This window comes from Caretta caretta, chromosome 1, assembly GCF_965140235.1.
Source record: "Caretta caretta isolate rCarCar2 chromosome 1, rCarCar1.hap1, whole genome shotgun sequence".
NCBI classification, from domain to species: domain Eukaryota; kingdom Metazoa; phylum Chordata; order Testudines; family Cheloniidae; genus Caretta; species Caretta caretta.
Window position 1 is genome coordinate 274,998,740 of NC_134206.1, and position 15,403 is coordinate 275,014,142.

At 39.2% G+C, this 15,403-nt stretch overlaps 1 protein-coding gene across 2 annotated transcripts in view; it reads left to right on the forward strand.

The window, feature by feature from the left end:
- KITLG (KIT ligand) overlaps positions 1-15,403 on the forward strand; it is an 88,573-nt gene that overhangs the window by 22,821 nt on the left and 50,349 nt on the right. For both annotated transcript variants that reach the window (XM_075124297.1, XM_048835630.2), the window contains exon 2: positions 7,547-7,660. In XM_075124297.1, the coding sequence (XP_074980398.1) occupies positions 7,547-7,660 (114 nt within the window). The remainder of the gene's footprint in view (positions 1-7,546; positions 7,661-15,403) is intronic.

The window sequence follows — 15,403 nt, forward strand, 5'->3', positions numbered from 1 at the left end:
CAGAAATCTTCCAAAGGAAAATGAGTGAGATTCGACAAGGATAGAGGGAACAGTTTATGTGGATGTGAAGTTTATGGGAAGTCCGAGGAAGAAAGCTACATAAGGCTAAAACAACTAGTATAGGCGAAAGAGCCTTCTGAACTAAAATTAGATACAGATTAGTTGCACCCCTCCCACTCTTAAATTTGTAACATTAGTTGACTAATTCCCACCACCACCACACACAAACATTAAATATATTTGTGTGTTAACTATTTTAGATATCACCCAAAGATACTATGGATATAAAAGTAACTTGTGAAATATTTATGTGTGTTTGTTTACAGAATGCATGTGAGTACCATAACAAGATGACACAGCTTAATGAATACTTCTGTAGTCCTGCTATTTGTCAGAGTTCTAAATAAATCTTATTATTTCATGATAAATTATTTAAATCTGTTTTGTTATCCTTATCTGCACTCCCCACCCACGTTAAAATATACCAAAATAAAAGCAGTATCAGTTGCTATGGAAGTGTGTATTTGCTTTTGAAATCAGCAATAACAGAGGATTTAAGGATACATGTGCTTACTGAATACAGTGGAATTAGGAAAGGGTTCTATCAAATAGGCATCTTCTTCTTCCTTTTTTTTTTTAAGTCTTCAAGGCTGATTATAATTTCCTTAGTTAAAGAAATTACTTCAGTATAAGTAATTCACATTTTCTGCAGTAAGCATGGTCTACAGAGGGATTTATCAGATGACTGGGGATGTCCTGGAAGTGGGTCACAAGGGGTATTTATTAGGTTGCATCCCTTTCTTGAGAAAATAAAAAAACTTGTAAAATCCCACAGTTGTTAAGGCTCATCAGGAGCAGAGGCAAGGAGGAGCTTGCTCCTTCCTGCTGATTCTGTAGCTGTCCTGCTCCTGCCTTGCCACCTCCCTACTCTTACCCAGACTTACTGCAGCTTCTGCCTCTTCTTTCCTACATCTCACTAGACAAAGACATGGTTCTGCTCTGGTGTAAGGAAGCGGTGCTTCAGGAGACCGTGGACGCTTGAAGTAGTCCTGTATTTGCTGGTGAATCTGGTTGGGTGAGAAGATGGGAGAAGCCCCGATTAAGCACCTGGCACACACTCACTGTGCCAAACAACTTGCAACTTATTGCTATGATTCCAGTCTCTCTATCATTTGTGGCCTGTATTGACTCTGGAGAACTGTATGCTTTGCTGCAAGGAACTTTGATGGTTTTGGGATCACAGGAAGGAGAAATGGTGGAGGACCCCGCATCTACATAATATTGTCAATGCAGTTCAACCATTGGTGTGGAGCAGTGCTTGAAGGGCAGGAGTTAGGATATCAAATATGGCTCCTTCTCTACAGAATACACAGTCTCAGGAGCTTATTCTAAATTGGTTAAACCAGTGGTTCCCACTGCAGTGTTCCAAAGTCCCTCATTTTGTTTTTTGGACTGAGATTGGGTTTCTTACCCTTTTCTGCTTTGGGGTAAACAGATTACCTATCCACCACACTCATCCCATTTGGATGACTTAATAAAACCACCTCAACCAGCAGTGGTAGCTATGTTGGCAAGAGAAGCTGTTCACATGAACGCTAATGCCAAAGAAACTTATGTCGTTCAGGGGTGTGTGGCTTTTTTTCTCACACCCCTGAGTAATATAAGTTTTGCCAACATAAGTGCTAGTGTAGATGTGGCCTTTGTTTGAACACTATACAATTTTGTAATGTAGAACAGCAGCTCTCTGTATTTTTATTTTGTTGCTATTTTTATCTGGCTTCTTTTGCCTTGCCAGGTGGTTGCTACCTCTTTTCTTTGTAAGTAATTTATTACTGAGCAGCAACAGCTTCTCCATAGTTACAGTTGGAACCACGCTATCACTACAAGCTAGACTTTTGGAAAATATCCAAGCTTTCTAGTGTGGTGTTGTTGTTTTTTAAAAACTTTGGTGTTCCCCTAATTTTTTTCCCCTTATGAAATTGCTACATATTAACCAGCATAACTAATATGTTACACTGTGAGACGGAAGTCTGCTGCATTTTAGACCTTTAGCCAAGTCTCTCAAATACTGTAGACTAGTTGAAAATGCAGATGCTTTATAGCCTGAGAGCAATCAAATTATCCATTTTTGAAATTTGCTCTGAACTAATCTCTCCTAGTCCAGTTTCAGCCTCTCCCCTTTTCCTGGCATTGTTTACATTTTCACAATTCAGAAGGCTTCAGAATAAGGGAATAGATGAGTACACCCCCTATTCATAAAATAAAAATAGGGCAAGGCTAGCTAACCATGCGCAAAAGAAAGCAAGGGAGGCAGCAATGTTGAAAGTGGTTTTCTTTGATGTATATGTTTGTCCTTTCAGAATATTTTTCTGGCAAAAAATTGTAGTTAAGAAAATATTTTTTCCAGACAGTTTGTGGTATTTATTCATGCTTCTCCTGACATACACACCTTTCATTTATTCCTGTGGCATTCTTTCCACTATGAAATTGTCAACAGGTGCCATGTAGCTTACGAAGCAGGCAAGTGGAGATTCTGCAAGTAGTGCAGGTGATTTGTCACACATCTTCAGTTACTTTTGACTTTAGTCGAATATGTGTGGCTAAATCCCATGCTCTGCTTTGAAAGTATCACCCTCAGACTGTGTGTGGAAATCTGTAAGCTTTTCCAGTATACATTAAAATGTACTGTACTAGTAACTTTCTTTATACCTGTTTAAATGTAAAGCTGGAAACAATTTTTATAAATTTATGAAGTTCACAATGGCTCATGTTACGCTATCCTTGATTGATGCTGGCAGGCCAGATGCCGCTCTTGTCAAGACTGCAAACGTTAGCGAAGAACTAACAAAATCATAGCTGGAGACCAGACCAGTTCACCTGTATGTTAATTTTGCTAACAATAGGTATTTCTCATATAAGAATGTATGTAGCGTTTAGACTCTATGAAATGCTTGTAAGTTTCTGCATGCATTAATCTCACTTGCAATGTCTGTATTCTGTGCTATAGGAAAATATGTAAATTTTGCTTTATAACTTCGAAAACCCAGGTATGGGAATCGTCCTTCCCCCACCCCCACCCATCCAGAAGCACTGTCAAAATCAGATGGGCCATCAACAAATATCTCAATATAAATGATGGGTTAATGGCCCTATCTCATCTTGGAAATTCTATGTGCAAGGAAGCTCGTCCTATGGATTTGGAAGCTGAGTGAAGGAAATAAAACAAGTCATAGGAAAAATTTCCATCTTTTTTGGCTGTTTGAACTCTGAAAGGGCCAGACACTCTGAGGCAGAGATCCCCAGGGGTTACCCCTAGGTCTGCCCTCAATGACATTTTGAATTGATAGATACAGCTCTGTCACTCTTAGGATTTAGATGATAACTCATTTGTGTGTGTATGTTTGCTTGCTTTAACCTGTAAATAATGCTTATTCCTTTTTTCCTGGTTAATAAACCTTTAGATAGTTTATTACAGGATTGGCTACAGAATTGTCTTTGGTGTAAGAGGTAGGGTACCAGTTGATCTAGGGGCAAGTGACTCGTCTCTTAGGACTGGGAGCAACGTGACCATTTATCACTAAATCCATTTTGTCTGCGTGGTAATTTAGACTGGAGAGTCAAGGGGACTGCCTGTGACTCTGTAGTAAGACTGTTACAGTGACCCAGGAGTTCACATTTCTTACTGGCTTGGTGAAATCTAATTATAGAACACATCACCAGTTTGGGGTGTCTGCCCTGTTTTCTGATGGTTTGCCCTGAGGTAGGCACTCACAGTTGTGAGGCACTCCAGACAGCGTGACAGTTCACAGTGGCTCATGTTATGCCATCCTCGATTTAACAAAACTCGTATTGATGAAACTAGAAAGTTGGATCCAGATGAAGAGCATATAACACAAATATCCTTTAGCTCTCTAGTCTATGCAGTTGTGTGTGTGTGTGCATGCATGTGCACACGTGATATCAATATGTACATATAAATAATCAAAGTATTTTGATAACTTGTTCAGAGCAGCAATAATTTTGCAGCTTCTCAGCTGCTGTGGGATGGGATTAAGTTTAAATTTCCCAGATCACCTACAATAGGAAATAAATGGACAAGAAAACTTTCATTTGATACTTCAAAATCCACAAAGCATATGTATTTTATAAAAGTTATAAATGAACCACAACTTTCTATCTGATTACTTACATTAGATATATAATTGTATATTTTAACTGTTGCATATGAGTAAAGTTATTTTTGTTGTTCTCAAAATTTATGTATGGCCTACACCTTTAAGGTATTACCATATGAGGTACAATAACTAACAAGAGGTCTCAAAGTCCAGTTTGTTGTCTAACATGTGGTACTACTTTTATTGGAGCTGCTAATTTGGTTCAGGTCTGCTTGGCACTTGGGATAGCAAAACACCCTTCTATATAAGGATTCAATTACTTCCCTGCTCATTAGACATGTGAGGTGAAATTCTTCCCTTAGTACACTGGTATGACTCATTGTTATATGTAAAGCAGAACAGAATTTGGTGCAGTGAGCAGGTGAGTAAATAAAACAGTACTTCAACAGTCTGCCTCTCCGAAGAACGTGTTTGGAAACAGCCCTGAATCTTAGTTTGTCTACATAGAGATTGTTTCTTATTAGCTATTTTTTGTCTTAAGTGTATTCAGCTAATTTAGTTTACAGCACTCTTATTCCAGGATAGGGAGTATTCACGCATGGAGTTAATCAGGAATAATTAATTTTAAAGTCACACCCTACATTATTCAGGATTAGTTTTCATGTGTAAAGCTCTTGGTAACTGCAATGGGCATTGTACTAGTGTAACTTTGAGAGTAGAATTGGCCCTTTTACTTTGAGAGTAGAAGAGGTGCATTTTGAAGCCAAATGCCACCTATTGCCTGTTTGCAGTGTTATCATATTTACTGCATTTTTTAAATTACAATCTGGTGCCATATCCTGCTGTCCCATGGGAAAAATCCACAGGAACAGCCCTATTGAGAGAGAATCAGAGGCTCTCCTCGGTTTCCTCCAAGTTCTTCAGTTTTGGGGGCAAGATAATTCTCACTCATAGGAAACATAATGCCTAGCCCTTATATAGTATTTTTCATCAGTAGATCTCAATGTGCTTTCCAAAGAGGATTAGTATCCTTATCCCCATATTACAGATGGGGAAACTGAAGTACAAAGAGGGAAAGGGCTACATCCTCAAAGAGACTTAGGTGTGGCAACAATGAGTGTTGCAATACCCAACTTTTAAGCACACAGTAGACTCCTCAACCTGCCCAGGTTTGGTGATTAGGCTCCCTATACAATGGACAGGGAGAGAGAGGTGCCTAAAAAAGGGGTTCACAGAAGCTAGCAAGCAGAGCAGGGAGCAGCTTGAGCTAGCCAGTAGGAAATGTTGGAGAAGGGTGCGGCCAAGTCCAGCACTTCAGAGGTAGTTAGGCGCCTAATTTAACACTGAGGGAGGGAGCCTTCCCAAAGGGGGGGTTCCCTCGCTGCCCATGAATGAATGGTCAGTTAATGTTCACTTGAAAGCTAGGATGATTGATTTTAACAGCTGTTTATAAAATAGTTGCCATTATGATCTGTTCTGTTTAGATTCTTATACTGCACGCATCTTCACCATGGTATCTGAGTGCCTTCCAATAATGAAGTAAATTGGTGCTTAATATCTCTCATGTATCACTCCTCCCTATTCAGCTCCCTAGAGAAAATTTTCATGTTCTGGATTTTTTTTAAGCTAATGTGCTCTATACTGTTTGAACAAAAGGCTGAAAGAAGAAATGAGCTTTTCATTTGGGCTAGAAAGTGGAAAGGTTTGAGGGAAATCTTAGTTCCTGGAGGAACAAGTTCCACAGTCCCAATGGAGGTTCAGTCTCCTGCACAAATAGATTTTGCCCTTACAAACAGTTTTTGCCCTTGCCTTTGTCTGTGACTAGATAGACAATTGTGCCAGGAGTGAGGTTGTTAACAGCAAAGTCCCAGAGTTTGAGGCAGTCTTTTGAGTTCTGAGCTCAGATCATCTAGCACACTGAAAATAAAGATCTACAGCTTAAACTTGTCATGGTGTTCTACAGGAAGCCAGCGGCATGAACAGAGTACTGGGATGATTTGCTTATCACAGGTGTTGCTGAAGATGCAATTTGCTGCATTCTGCACCAGTTGGGAGTTTCCTCAGGACTGAGTCTCTCAAACCTAGGTATATTGCATTGATGTATTACAGATGGGAGGGAACAAAGGCATGTACTACTGAAGCCAGGTCATCCTCTGCCTTGCTGTGACAGTCTTCTAGCCAGCTGGAGAGGATAAAGTATTGTATGGACACTGCCGCATGAGAGCTCAGCGTTGATGAAGGGTCCAGAAGTACTCCTAAGCTGCATGTTGATTTGATGTGGTATGATTGTGTCTCCAACTGGTGGAGTCTATACCATGGATGTAACCTTTTCAGAGTGTTTCCTTCTGCCAGTCTGTGTCATCTTTTGTCTTGCTAGGGTTTAACATCAATCTGCTCCTCCTCATTCATCTGCACATTGCAGACAGTTATCTGAATGGTACTGGCGTTATCAGTGTTATTTGAGTCCATGAAGTCCAACCATTTCTTCCAGCAAGTGCATTTAATGTTGAATAAGTTTGCATGGGGAATCAAGCTGTGCAAAAGAAAGATCTGATGGCTGAGAAACAATTTTCCCATTACTACTTTCTAAGCACATCCTTCCTGGAAAAAGTCTAATCATTTAAGTGTATTTCATATGACCCCTGCCATGTGGACGGTGAATAAAGTAAACTCTGGCTGACTCTATAGTAGGCTTAGTATCCAGGTTGTTTACTGGCCTGTTGAAGATGTTGCATCTAATCTTCACATATGAAAGCCACTATTGCCAAAACACTTGATTCTGTCACACAAGAATCTGTTCAAGATACTGTTGCACAAAAATCTGTTTGTCACTTAAAGCAATAATTTTTGTCTGTTTTTTCCATGCTAAATGCTAACTTCTCAGTTAACATGTTCATAGTTTTTTCCTTTTTGAAACTGGTCAGTATTACGCATATTTTCTGCACTTTAGATGAACCTATATGTAATTATTGAGTATATATGAAGGTGTATTATGTTTTGCTGCATTTTGACTTCCATAGGAGTGTTTTCTAGAGATTTCAGTTCTAGTATGGCTAGTTACGACTGGAATTTATCTGCTGGAATGGAATATACTGTACATACATTTTAATAATCAGGGATGACATTTAATGAAAGATCTGACTAGTCAGCAATAACCTGATTATGCTGCTAATTTTGTTAAACTTTGACTATCACAATCAAAGTTTTTGTTCGTGTGTGTTCTTGAAGCACGAAAGCCACTGTACTACCATAAAGAGCTACTGTCATCCTTGTTTAAAAACAAAAGTTTAAACAATGAGGCCAGTAGTCTTTTCTTCCCATCTTTATAGCCAAGGCAATGTTTTGAAATCATCTTGGTTTTCACATGTTACTGTCTGTAATCAGTATGATTTTGAAGACGTTTATCAGATCAATATTCTCTTTTTATATAGACTTGGATTATCACTTGCTTTTATCTTCAACTGCTCCTACTTAATCCTCTTGTCAAAGCCGAAAGTCCCTGTGGGAATCCAGTGACAGATGATGTGAATGACATTACAAAACTGGTAAGTGACTTTTAAAAAAAATCCTCTTCTTAAAATATTAAACAATGGAAGGAAGTAAGGACACCTAAGTTTTAAGGAGAGATTAAAGTAAATATTCTGATACCTTTTGGATAACTCCATTCTGGAGACCAGAATGGTAAACCAGATTGGTGACCAAAAGTGTTTAGAACTGAAGGATATTTGGCCCACCTGAAATCAATTGTTGGTATTGGCCCAGTTTCTACAATATTCACATAATTAAAAAAACACCTTTACATTAAATGCTTTTGTTAGCAGGCTTAGCAGATAGTTTCAATAAGGATTCCCTCTTTACCCTTAGATTTGATCCAGGTCACAACTGAAGCAGAATAGGGAAGAGTGATCATGTAGGATAACTTGTACTATCCTTTTATACCAGTTTGTGTTTAATAGGACTTCATTCTTCAGGGTTGTCAGACTGGCACCTGTTTATTAGAATTAAATTCAATTCAACATAAAAAAATATTTCTTAACTGTTAATCACATGAGTGCAATGTTCAGCTAAGTATAGATATAAGGCCTTATCCTTGACTGGTTTCATCTGGTGCAGCTCTATGAGGTGTAGTTCATTGACTGGAACTACGCTGATTTCGAGCAGCTGAGGATCTGGTCCATAGCTCTTAATTGTTCAGCAGTAAATATCCCCTAACAAGCCCTATCATCCAGAACCTCCCTTCAGCCCAAATTGTTGCTCTGATGTGGTGAAATGGTTGCTATTGTTAAGGTTGCATTAAAGACTTCAGTTTCTAGACTTCAGTGTTATGTTGCTTACATTTAGTGCCAGCACATCTCAGATGTCCTTATCCTGTTTAATTTGGGCAGTTCTCATGTCCATCAGGCACACAGTGTATTCTCCTAATTCCTCAGTTTGTTTTCTGTGTTCTTTCTCAAACACTTAGTGCTTCACCGCAGTCCCCTTCAGCTTAATTCCAAATTATTTAAATGTTCATTCAGGATAATAGTTTCTGTTTGAAGAACATTCTGTTTTGTTTCCTCAAATGTTGTAAGAGTAACTTTAAATAACAGAACTGATTGTGAGGGTTAGCTAAATAAAGGACAAACTATTCTGAAAGAAGATCATCACCAATTTTTATGAATTGTCATATTTTCAGATGGAATAAATCTGTTAGCTCTTCCAATTTAACAATATATGGCTTAAAACTGAATAAGATGTAAACGTAGGGAGCAATACATTTGCATGCAATATGAGCATTCACACTGTTTTCCTGTGATAGCTCATCTTAATAGGATGATTAGCTTAAAAAACTTCACTCCTATATGAATTTTGTTACCTACATCCGTTACAAGAGCTAGCACCTAAGGGCTAGACCCTGCAGGTGGATCCATGTGGCAGATGACTGTGCCCGTGTGGTGAGTAGAATTTAGGCCTGGGAATAATACAGAGACTAGAAGAGAAATTTTTTCTATTTTTTCCAGTTCACTTACTTGTGTATTCTCTCTCCCCTGTATGGTCAGTTTATGTGAGTGTGTCACACACAAGTCATCACTATAAAACCACAAAAATTGGGAGCAGGACTTGGAGATAGGTGTCGTACCTTAAACTACTTTAACTCTTTTTAAAAATTAGACTATTACAAGTTGATGGTGCCCTTTTAAGTATACTGCACTATTGAGAGCTTGTCACTGGGAATGGCATAGGGAGAATATGTATTATGGGTCTTAAACTACAGTGGTTTTAGAGCCTAAAGTCTTGTCAACACTACCGGGGTAAGTTGACGTAAGTTACGCTATTCCAGCTATGTGAATAACATAACCGGAGTTGATGTAGCTTAAGTCAACTTACCGTGGTGTCTTTGCTGTGCTGTGTCTATGGGAGACTTACATTACTCTTCTCTGGGAGCTGGAGTATGGAGTCGACTGTAGAGCGCTCTGCCGTCGATTTAGCGGATCTTCACTAGACCTGCTAAATTGACCCCTGATGCGTCAAACACACCTGTATACAAGGGTGGAGAGTAATTCATATCAAGCACTGATTGTTCAGACTACAGCAATAGCAAAGTACAGTATTACACAGAATACTTCAAAACTGAATTGGTTCGGCAGGGTTTTCAGGTTTCTGTAACAATGGACTATGGATGAAATCATGGCTCCACTGAAGGCAATGAAAGTTGTGCTACTAATTTCAGGATGTCAGGATTAAATGCTCTTCATACATGCTATTCCCTTCCTCTCCAAAGAAACCTTTTAATACTTAAATTCAAAGGAGGTATTGCCTTTATTTTGGAAATGGCTGGGTAGTGAAATGATAGCAGTGTATTTGGAAACATGAGCTTTTATGTTGATTTGTTGCATTTCTTTTATATTCATTAACATTTTATGATCTAGAGATAGTGTATCATTAATGCATACAAATGTAGATACTCCAAAGAGTTAAGTGATCAAACATTCAGTTTGGGCATCATTTAAAATATATAAATCTTTTAACTTTAAGCATTTTGGCAACATTTATGCACTTCAAAGCAAAATATCTGAATTGAAATGAAAAATGCCTCTGGTTATCACTGGTTGCAGGAGATTGAGTTACAAGGATCAATCATGTGTAAATGGGGAGCATAATAAAGTCTGTTGTTTATTATTTTTATTGCTGAAGCACCTAGAAGCCCCCAGATATGGAGCAGGGACCCATTGTGCTAGAAGTCTACATAGTGAGTTTCAGTTCTGGTGGTATAGATTTGCCTTATTTCTCCATTAACCCAAGGAACTTGTTTCAAAGTTCCACATTATATACCTTAACTGTTCCTTTCTCACTAAAACAGACTATAGTTCCAGGGATGCCACAGGAGCTAATGCTAAATGCACAATTATATCGTTTTGCCTTGAGTTACTTTAATGTTTGTGTACAAGGGCCAAATTCTACCTTTAGTTACACTTACTGATAGGTAAATTTGTTAGTCTTGAAGGTGCCAGAAGTACTCCTTTTTCTTTTTGCAAATACAGACTAACACAGCTGCTACTCTGAAACCTTACATTTAATGTAACTCAGTTTGTCTTTATGCTGATAGTGCCTCCGTACAGAGGTTGATTTGTAAGTCATCTTACATCATCCAGTCTAGTATCTTGACCTGTCGTTCTCACCTCTCATCATGAATGTCCGGACATCAAATTAAACTCAATATGGCCAAAACTGAGTTCTTGATTTCTCCCACCCGCCAAACTCTCTCCTCTCCCCTTTATTCTCACTCACTGTGGAGAACATTGCCTGGATGTCATCTTTGACTCTGTCCTCTCACTGAATCCTTATATTCAGGCCATAAATCTTGCCATTTTTTCCTAACATAGCACCTCTATAATCTGTATTTTTCCCCTCTCTGTTCACACAGCCCAAGCTCTCATCCAACCCCTCATGTCACACCTTGACTACTGCAACCTCTTCTTTCCTGGACTTAACTACTGTAATCTCTCTGCTCAAGTCTATTCAGAATTCTGCTGCTAAAATAATCTTGGCTTAATGTCCTGACCACATCAGCTCCCTCCTGGAGTCTCTCACCTGACTCACCTTCATCTCCAAATCAAATATACACTTGTTGGCTTTGCCTAGAGCCCTTCATAACTTAACCCCACCCAGCCTATTTGTTCTAATAACCTATTGTGATGTCAACCCCTGCCTTTGCTCTGCCAGCATTCTCAGACTTTACCACCCACCAGTCAGTTTCTCCCATAATCATCTCCAGGGTTTCTTTCATGCTGCCCCTTATGCGTGGTAAAAATGCCCTGTTAAAATCTAAACAAGCTCTCTTCTCTTCCTTCTGCTCTCGCCCTAAGACTTATCTCTGCTGTGATGACTACAAATGATCATCATGGCTAGGCAGTTGATGAACTATGGCTATTCCTCTTCTCCTTTCTTTTTCCTACTCCCAACCTCTACCTCAATTAGATGGAATACAAATATAACTAAGATGTGCCAGTTCTTCACCAGATTAATTTGCTTGTATGTTGCTTCCCCATCCTGTACTGTTCATAAACTTCTGTTAGATTCTAAACCCTTCTGGGCAGGGATTCAGTCTTTTCTGTGTTTGTAAAGAGACCAGCATAATGGGGACCCAGTCCCAAATGTGGTCTTTGGGCATTATCATTACATAAAGATTTAGTAGTAATAATTTGGAAGACAATGGAGTTGCTCAGGTGTAAAGGGAGTCAAAATGCATGTATAAAGTGCCTTGAGCTTAGCTGTTGTTCTATAAAACATTGTTCTAGTCTATTAAACCATATTTTATTCTATTAACATAAAAATATAGCATGCAGTTTGGAAATCAGCATTTTAGTATATATGCTATACGCCAGCACTCTACTATCAAAGTAAGGAATGAGGAACTTCCAGTAATCTCTGACTATGCGGAATGTTGGACCGTAATCAAGTTTATATTGAGTAATAGACTGAGGATCACATTTTGCTGTTATAAAGTGATGCAAGTATTGGTTTCAGTGGTGTTAGTCTGGATTTACACTAGCATATCAGAGCAGAATTAAGCCCCCCCCCTTTTTTTCTTTAGTCTATAAATATTTGCATGGGGAACATTTACCAAAATTTAGGATTTGAAAGAACTAGTTCCTGTAATATACTGAGGTCAGTGGGCATATATCACCATTGACTTCAGTAACAGCAGGCTCAAGTCAAAAGAGATTTAGAAATTATAAAGATTACAGAAATTATATATTTGTCTAAATAGATAGTGATTCTTCTGATTTATATATATTCTGAAGTCGCTATAATCTAATATTGCAACATAAAGAAATACTCTATAAAATGCTCCTAAAAAGCACAGAATTTAAATGAGCAAAAGTGGTTTCTTTTTAGAGAAATCTTATCTACAGAACTTTTAATCTTTTTATTTAAATAAAGTTTTCTCTGAGATTTGAGTGACAATTTTAATGTAATATTCAAAATTTAATCCGTGGGAGGAGAAGTGGGTATTAGAACCGGTTCAGTCAGCCCTTTTTTAAGGGCATTTGGAAGCCATAATTTCATGGCTATAGAAGTAATTTTTTTTAGAGCGCATTCTTTCTACACCGCCAATCATCTGGGCTTTTATTTTTTTGTATTAAGGCATCTTAAGGGAAATGCACTCTGTTCGTGGAGCAAATATTCCATGTTTCAAAACTAATTGCAGCACCTGTCAATAGTAGTTGTGTCACTGTTGCTATGGTAATTTTTTTTTTTTCAAAAGCAAGTCAACAGAGCTATCACACTGACCTTTTTAGAAAAAAGGTGCTAAATCTCCAGAATTGAGAACCTGCTGAGTGTACTTTCTATGATGGTCAAATGCCACCTCCAGGTCTCAATAAAATTTTCATCAAGGTCATTATACAGCACAAATAAAATAAAAGGCTCCTTCTGTTAGGAATATAAATCTTACATTTTCTTGTCTTATGTATTCTACCTATTTAAAAAGTTTTTCTTTAGACAGTTGGAGGCACAAGTAATATCTGGTATTTACAAGACTCCAACCATTTAAACAAGTGGCTTCAAGCACCTCACCTATGGACTCTGTTTTTTCTGTTTGATATATTTATGAGCTCTGCATGGAGTTTTCAGACTCTGCAGCATCTGAGCTTTCATATTTAAAAAAATGTTTCTGAGGCCTGGTTGATGTAAGGCAGCTTACAGCGTTGGGTCAATGTAAGGCAGCTTACGTCAATCTAATTATGTCAGTGTATGCACTACAGCCTTGCTCCCACCAATGTAAGTGCCCTACTACACCATCATAACTCCACCTTCACAAGAGGTGTAGGGCTTACGTTGGTGTAGTTAGGGCAACGCAGTGTTACTTACATCTATTAACTGCCTTTCATCAATTTCAGGGCTCTGCCAGAGTTGTGAAATTGACAAGAAAGCTGGCTCCCCAGCTGGGCTGCTGCTCTTTCTCAGCTCCAAGCTGGGCTCCATCCAGGACCCCAGCTCAGGCTGCCACCTGGGTTCTCTGTGCCCAGGCTCCCGGCTCCCTGCCAGGAGCACAGCAGTTGACTAGACTCTGGTCACGGATCTCCCGCTGGGAGCTCAGCTGCCCCCCACTCCTCTTGGCTCTTGGCTCCCCACTGGGAGCATGGCTGCACCCGGCAGGGAGCTCTGCACCCAGAGTCAAATGCAGCTGACCCATTCCTGGCAGGGAGCCAAGAAGCCCATTGCAGCTGCCCTGTTCTTGGTGGGGAGCCGAGAAGCCTGGTGCAGCTGCCCCATTTCCGGCGGAGAGCCAGGCTCCTGGCAGGGAGCTGCATTCAGAGCTGAGCCCTGGCTTTCTGCCCCTCAAACTGTCCCACTTAAGTCTGTGGAAGTGCTCCTGCTCAGGACACGAATCACCGACAGAAGGGCAGTGTGGATATGAATCAGTGCAGTCATTACTGCGATTACTGTAAGTCAACCTAAAATAGGCTGACTTAAGTTTATACTGTAGAGATGTCCTAAGTCCTCATGAGTGAGAATAGTATAACTAATCTAGTATTGTCTTCCTGAATCTTTAGACAGCCATAAACTCTGAAAAGTGTAAACTTCCCAGCTAACATTAATTTAATTGGGATGTTATTTTAAGTCTAATGATGAGGTTTTAAAAATGTCCACATTAACTATTTCATTGCTGATCATTTTTGCAGCTAGAATGCAGAAGGTGGCAGGAATAAAGCCCCAGGGGGTGGAAAGTAAAAGCTGCTCTAGGGAAGGAAATGCAGAAGGAAGCAAGGAGCAGAGTTCCAAAGGCAGGAAAGCAAGGAGGATGGGGTAGGAAATAGGAACAAAGGGCAGAAATGGTGTCCTAAAGGGGAGTATATTTTCCCATTGAATGAGACAATAAGGTACTGATCAAATGATGACTAAGTTACTACTTCAATGACCTATTTTACCTTTTATCTTTCTGAAAACCTTGCTTTGATGTCTGTGGGTTGTTCTTCAGTGAATTCTGAATATTAAAATCCTAAACGTATACCTTACCCCGTGGACTGAAAAAAATGGAATTTGACAATCTGAGACAAATGAATTTGATACCCTGGACTTAAACCATTCTCATTCATTAAACTAATTTTGTTAGGACTGCCCTATTATAAATCCTTAGTGTGGTACAGTATGTTGTTCTGTGATTACAAGTTATATTAAGGTTACTGAAACTATTTCATTTTTGCCTTTTTGATTAACAGGGCTGCAGATGAAATCATTTATAATGCACCATGAGACTGTTCGCATATTATCTAAGGATTTCTCAAGGGTCAAGGAAATGTGTCTTGGAAATTCACAAAGAAACTAAAGTTCTTGGCTTTTTACAGAGATTAACATCTTATAGATAAGGCTGGTCACTTGTCACAGAATTCTGCCCCTCCAAAAATAGTCAGATGAGTCATAACAAACTTTAATAAAATCAAGGGGTTAAATCCTGGGCCCACTGAAGTCCATGGCAAAACTCTCATGGACTTCAATGGGACCAAAATTTCACCAAGGATTCTTGACTCCTCTATGATCTTTACAAAATTATATGTACTCCCACCCCGCATCCCCCTCACTGACTTGGGCTTCTGTGTCCCAGATAGTTAGGAAGAAGAGGCAGCTCTTGAGCTCTCTGCAGAGGGCTCAGGTAGCATTTCCGGTATTTGCAAGGGACCCAGACAGCAAGGCAGGGTGCTCTAAAAACGGGAAATTCTGGAACTGGTGACTTCACTGACCTCTGACAAACAATCACCCCAATTCTAGAGCTTGAGCTGAATTCTTTTTTGCATCATTCTTAT